The following is a 5,867-nucleotide window of genomic DNA, read 5'->3' as shown; positions in this document are numbered from 1 at the left end:
TGCAGTGGCGGCGGCATTTCTCATTCTTCTGAGAGTTTACAAAATCCACCAGTGCGCCAGTACTCGATGATGGTGGGAGAGTTTAAACCGTTTCAACAATAAGGGTGAAGTAAGACGATCTGACGAAGGTCCTAAAAGTGCAAAAGTTGGTAAAGGAAGAAAGTTCATGACACGTGTCGTTGGGAAGTTGGCGGCTGTGGCTGCTACGCGGACACGTGTCATTCGGAAGTTGGCGGTGCCTGGTAGGCGGAGCTGAAGACGGCCAGACATACGTTGCTGCGCAAGATGGAGCGTTGCTCATCCGCTGTGGTGCAGCGAGGGGTCTTGTACTGCGTGATAGCCGCGCCGCGCGCACTGATGTAGCGCTCCAGGAGGTGGCGGAAGGTCCCGGGCCTCACCACGCAAAGCTCCAGCGGGCCGATGGTGCCCACCTTCCTGGACCCTACATACCCTGGGTCCACGAAGCTCGCGTCCATGGCGGACGCGCACCTCTGCAGCACCCCCTCAGCCACGTCAGCGTTACAGGAGCCCAGCTCCCAGAAGACGATGTAGTGGCCCGGCGTGGTAGCCAGGTCAGCGTAGCTGGTGTAGTCCACGAGGTCCACTCTAGTCATCGTGAGCGGCTGGCCTCCCGCATGCTCACGGGGCTCTGCCTTATCCGCCAGCCGACTAGCCTGATTTTGATTGACTGGGAACACGGTGGCCATCTGGTGGGCCAGCACCTCGATGCCCCTGTCCACTGCCATCTGTAAGTCCTTCTCCGTGTTCTTGTCAATATTAACTGTGAGCAGGACGTTCTTCCTGCACACGTACGCTAGCGTCGGCGAGGAATTGAGAAAGCCCGTGATGCGGACGACGTCCCCCAGCTTGTAACGGTAAAGACCTGCATCCATACAAGTATATCTATCACACTGAGTTAATATTGAAAACATTAGTCAGCCCTCGGTCTCAGACCGACGTAAAAATCATCATCTGCCTGTCATAAGAGACTCGAGACAGATAATTCACGATTAGTTATACGAATCCCACCTCCATAGGTCGTCAACAGAAGCTCGTACTCCTGACCGATCTCCACTTCCGTCATTCCTACAGGCTCCATTCTGCTCTGAGCGCCACCGTCACTGGAGCGGGGCGTTAAAGGGATAAATTCATAATAAGCAACTGTAGGCACCATCGTGTAGGTGACATCACCGGGCTTCGCCTTGGGGTTTGCGTTCACACCGATCCAGCCCTCCGTGGAGCCGTAGTCGCCACTAATGAGAGGGAGGTCGCCAGCGTAATGCCGCAGCCTGCCGAGGTAGGCTGCCATGGAGCCGGTCATTATGGAGAGGATGTACTTGCAGTTGGGCCAGATGGCCGGGATGGCGTCGCGCCAGCCTCGGGCGGCCAGTCCCTCGCAGGCGAGTGTGACATGGTCAGCCAGCGCAGGATCAGGCCGGGCCAAGACCCCGGCCATGGCGGAGCGGAGGCCGGTCTCCTTGACAGCACGTGCGCTGAGCTGACCGGAGCGGATGTCGTGGCACAGGCTGGGCCATTGCCACTCGACGGCTCGCAGTGCCTCCACGACGATGTAAGCGAAGGTGGAGGAGATGTACTGTACGTCGTCCGCGCAGAGAAGGCCGCAGAGAAGGTGGCAGTACATTGCCTCGCCATAGTCCGCAGCCAGCACCACCTCCTCCGGGCTGCACGGCTTCACCTGAGCTGGCTTGGACTGCTTGAACTCCTTGCTCCGGAACAGGTGTGTCGTGGCCGTAGCACACGGTAATCCCCCGCTCGTTGTCGACATCTTTCCACAAAATACCAGTTCCATCACCCGTCCATTCTCTCGAATTGGGAAGGCCCTGCAAAATCCAAGTATTAAGTAATAAGCACCTCATCAATCGTAACGACACTCCCTGCAAGAGAGAACGAAGCAAAACGCAGATCCTGCCAGATTATAATTACTGCATACTGTACAGGGACAATGTATTGTTACAATGTTACCTTGCTCTGTAGGCGCCGGAAATCCTTGCCAACAGCTTAGCCGCCTCCAGTATCTCCTTATAAAGCACGAGGTACTTCTGTTGCCCGCCGGAGGTTGTACCAGAGCTGTCAGTTATACAATCACTTATAATATTATAAGTTATACCGAGTCGTCAGCAACCTATTACTGAAAATTAGATAGTTGATACACCAGTGAGGGTGCCTGATCTAATTGCATATATACTATTGAAAGTGATTAGACCCGATACCTCAAAGGAAGTGCAGCCTGATCCTGCATAGAATATCTACTTAGAAATTACTGAAAGTTGGATAGTTGATACCTCATTGAGAGTCTCTGAATAGGATCCGCCATCAGAATGGCGGAACGATCACCCTGTGCTATGCGGTCGAAATAGGGCTTCAAGTCCGAGTGGCTAACAATAGGCACATGCTTCTTGAAGGCTGCTGCGTCTGTGCGGCCATTGAGGCCGCAGTTCCTGAGATACTCGGTGGAGGCGTTGTGATCAAGGATGATCCGTAAGACCTGATCTTGGATGGGCCCTGCGTTGCGGGTCATCTCTTCGTATTGGGAGATGGTGCAGTGGACAGGTTCCTGGGGCGCCATGGTGACTATGAGAAGAAGAGATGCCGTTGTGTTGTCTTTCTAAATGACAGGAATGAGAGAGAGAGAGATACGTAGGCCCGCGGGGTATATACATATAGGAGAAATTGTTCGTCGAGTGACGAGTCTCGGGTGGTGCTTTAAGGGTACTGAGAGATGGCCGACTGGGTATGGCACGCCGCCCAATGTTGGCCGAATTAAACCGACTAGTTAGTTAGTAGGTTAGTAGACGTCGAGTGGCGTGAACCCAGAAATGAGGAATCGCCTCTATATTTGGTCACGCGAATCTCTAGCTCAATGATCGATCTCTTTCCCCTATTATTTGATCTCCATTCCGTACGGTGGGCTCCGCTGGGATCAGAAGTTAGAACAGCGCCCAGGTAGCTTGGAAGTTGCATTGCGGCTCTACCGACACTTGGCGGTCGAAAATGCTGTCGAATGTGGTAGCCTGTAGGCTTGCTGGTTCGAGGAGCTCAAAGTTGGCTGGCCCCCACCGCATGACCACTGCCTTCATGCACCATCCCCGGATTCCGATGGATCATGGGTTTTCAACGATTGACCCATTTCAATCGTCCTGACTCGACTCCTGACAGCTTGGAGTCGTAGATGATGCGACACGAAAGCAACCTGTCATGTCAACTTGAATCGTTACTCTCGAGTCTCAGGCCTCCTTTTTCTTTTTTCGAGAGTTTTTCTTTTGACTATAGGTCTTTACATAGTTCTCATAACCAAAAATATATTAAATCACCATCTTTATTTTCAATCTTATAAATACCACTCTTAGATTTTCTCAACAGTATCAAGAATTATTGAAGAAATTTAGAGTTCCTACCAAAATAATATCCTAAATGTTCATATTTTAATAAATTTAGTAAAACATTTACATCTCTTTCAATTATGATTATATCTATGTGTTATATTTGACCCAATACTACAACATGTAGACCCAATACTAACATTGAAAGCGATGAAATTAGTCATGGAAGAAATTGGCTTGTCACTATAGCGAGCAATGCATATACTCACACAAATAGTGACAAAAATAATAATGATTACATTAAAATAGCAACGTTTACATACAATTTTTTTAAAGGTGGCAAGGCATGTAACCTTGATATCCTTTTATCCACATGAACTCAATATTCTTCCATGATTCAGTTATAATTTAACATACAACTAAGTTTCAAAAATTGTACTTTATGATTCGCCAAAAACAATTAATCCATGGATTGAATATATAAATAAGTACAATGATAATATCATATCTATGGTACTACATCGAATGAGAGGGAAGAAGAATAACAATATGAAAAATTGTTTATAAAAGCTGCTCAATGTGAGCCGTATATAATGAAGCAAAAATGTGTGTATAAAGAAAGCTAGATACAATCAATTGGAAAAAGTATGTATGGAGCATAACACCCAAACAAGAGAAGGGTGCTCTATGAATCCAAACTCCACCTACAACTAATCACCATCTAATAGCTCACCCTAATATAATGAATCATCGAAGGAGTCTACAACATGATCAAAGATTAATCCAGAGTAGACAATACATTGTAAGAACTAAAAATTTACTATACTAAAGAGACATGATATATCAAACCACTATGTGCATGCACTACAAGATACAAACCTCATATTGGCGTTTAAAGTGACAAAAATGTTCATAAAGAAAATTACCCCCGTTGTCACTAAAAATGTCTGTATTAGTGACGCCATAGAACCGGCACTATCAATGTCGCTATTTGCATCGTAGCGATGCAAATAACAATATTTTGTGACGTTAATAGCGATGCATGCAATAAATTTACGACGCTAATAGCAATGATTACAGAGAAAAAAAATTGTGGCATGGCAGCTTGGGGCAGCAAGTTACCCTCTTGCTACAAATACACTACAAGATATAGACCTTATACCGACGTTCAAAGCGACGAAAATTCAAATAACAAAATTTGCCTCCGTCGTCGCAAAAAGCGTCGTTATTGGCGATGCCATGAACAGTCGGTATCACTATCGCTATCAGCCTCGGTATTGGCATCGGTATTTGCGACGCTGATACCGACGGTTTGCGACGTAAATAACGACGCCAATAACGACGCGAACGGTAAAATTTGCGACGCTAATAGCGATGGTAATAAGAAAAAAAAATTTGTGGTAGGGCAGTAAGCTGCCCTACCACATATAGCACTGTGTGCTTTATGAGAGCCATACATTATAGTTTCTGCACTATGTACAATGCGCTTGCAAACAAAAATAATGTATACTGAAATCATAACACTGATACATGAAATAAATACATAATCTCATAATAAGAGATTGGTACAATCATGACAAGATATCACTAATATATAAAAAATGTCTACATAGATAAGGTGACTAAAAAATAAAGATGTGTGAGCTCCAGGGATCCAAGGGCGATCTACATATCTTCGTCCCCTGAAAGCTCATCCCACCGCAAAGGAGCATCGAACGGACTCTACAAAAAAAGAAACAACACATCAGTCCACCATACAATAATACATTCTAATTAAACATGGTAACTATAGACAAGAAAGATGAGTGACTTACAGGGCCGCCGCGTCTATACAAACGGTCGATCAATGAAGTGAGACTATGTCTCTCTGCATATCGAGTCTCAAGACCAGTTGGATCGTGATTTGTAATGGAGTGCTGCAAAGAAAACAAAATGCTAACTGTTAGAAACATGATTGTTAGTACAAGGAATATTTCAAAAAAATAAACAAGTAAAATAAAAGGAAAACTTACAAAGTTCTCCAAATATGTCTTGTGGCCACCACTCCCAAGATGATGGACCACTCCGGCCTCGAGTTGTGCCCTCGCTGCCTCGCGCTGCTGACTCCAACATCCTGGAGAATCTGTAGCCTCCTCCCTGAGTCAGCACCACTCGTCTGCATCTAACCACTTGGGCTTTGTAGCCCCACTCTTGATTGCCTTGCATGCATCCGATTGTCTATGTGACATGTATGCACCATGCAATCCATCATCCAGCCCGTAGAGAATCTATCTACTGAGATTGGTTCTGGAAACTCCTCGTGCAAGGATGCTACTATGTAGTCCTTGCTCCCCTCTGGTATGTTCTTCCAATGATCCAAGACGTTGTGCTGAAAAACTTGTTGGCACAACTCTCTCATGCGAGCCATCACCCTCCTCCCCTCATCACTCATGATGATGGCTACTGACCTACTATCGACTAGATATCCATATCCCCCTAGAGTCTGCCTAAGATGGGTCCTCTCCCATCTGCATCCACGCTCCTGGG

The 5,867-nt window shown here is 46.6% G+C and overlaps 1 protein-coding gene across 1 annotated transcript; it reads right to left on the bottom strand.

Annotated features, from left to right (window-relative positions):
• Window positions 1-218: 218 nt before the first annotated feature.
• On the bottom strand, window positions 219-2,587 carry LOC148020518 (jasmonoyl--L-amino acid synthetase JAR4-like). The gene is made up of 5 exons (XM_087699380.1): window positions 2,304-2,587; window positions 1,984-2,088; window positions 1,030-1,841; window positions 699-883; window positions 219-653 (listed from the first exon to the last, which is right to left on the bottom strand). Exons 1-5 carry the CDS (start codon window positions 2,585-2,587, stop codon window positions 219-221), a joined length of 1,821 nt encoding a protein of 606 aa, XP_087555506.1.
• Window positions 2,588-5,867: the final 3,280 nt, after the last annotated feature.

The sequence above is a fragment of the Lygodium microphyllum genome, chromosome 18 (assembly GCF_053477565.2).
Source record: "Lygodium microphyllum isolate KBCC chromosome 18, Lygodium_microphyllum_v1.1.10, whole genome shotgun sequence".
Taxonomy (NCBI): Eukaryota; Viridiplantae; Streptophyta; class Polypodiopsida; order Schizaeales; family Lygodiaceae; genus Lygodium; species Lygodium microphyllum.
This window is presented reverse-complemented; position numbering and strand designations above follow the sequence as displayed.

Bases quoted from the DNA above. Each gene is read 5' to 3' on its own strand.
- LOC148020518 (XM_087699380.1), bottom strand. From the start codon at position 2,587: ATGGCGCCCCAGGAACCTGTCCACTGCACCATCTCCCAATACGAAGAG. The intron at 1,842-1,983 runs GTAACATTGTAA...TGGATTTTGCAG, and splicing joins TCCGGCGCCTACAGAGCAAG to GGCCTTCCCAATTCGAGAGA. The intron at 884-1,029 runs GTGGGATTCGTA...GTATGGATGCAG, and splicing joins TCTGTTGACGACCTATGGAG to GTCTTTACCGTTACAAGCTG.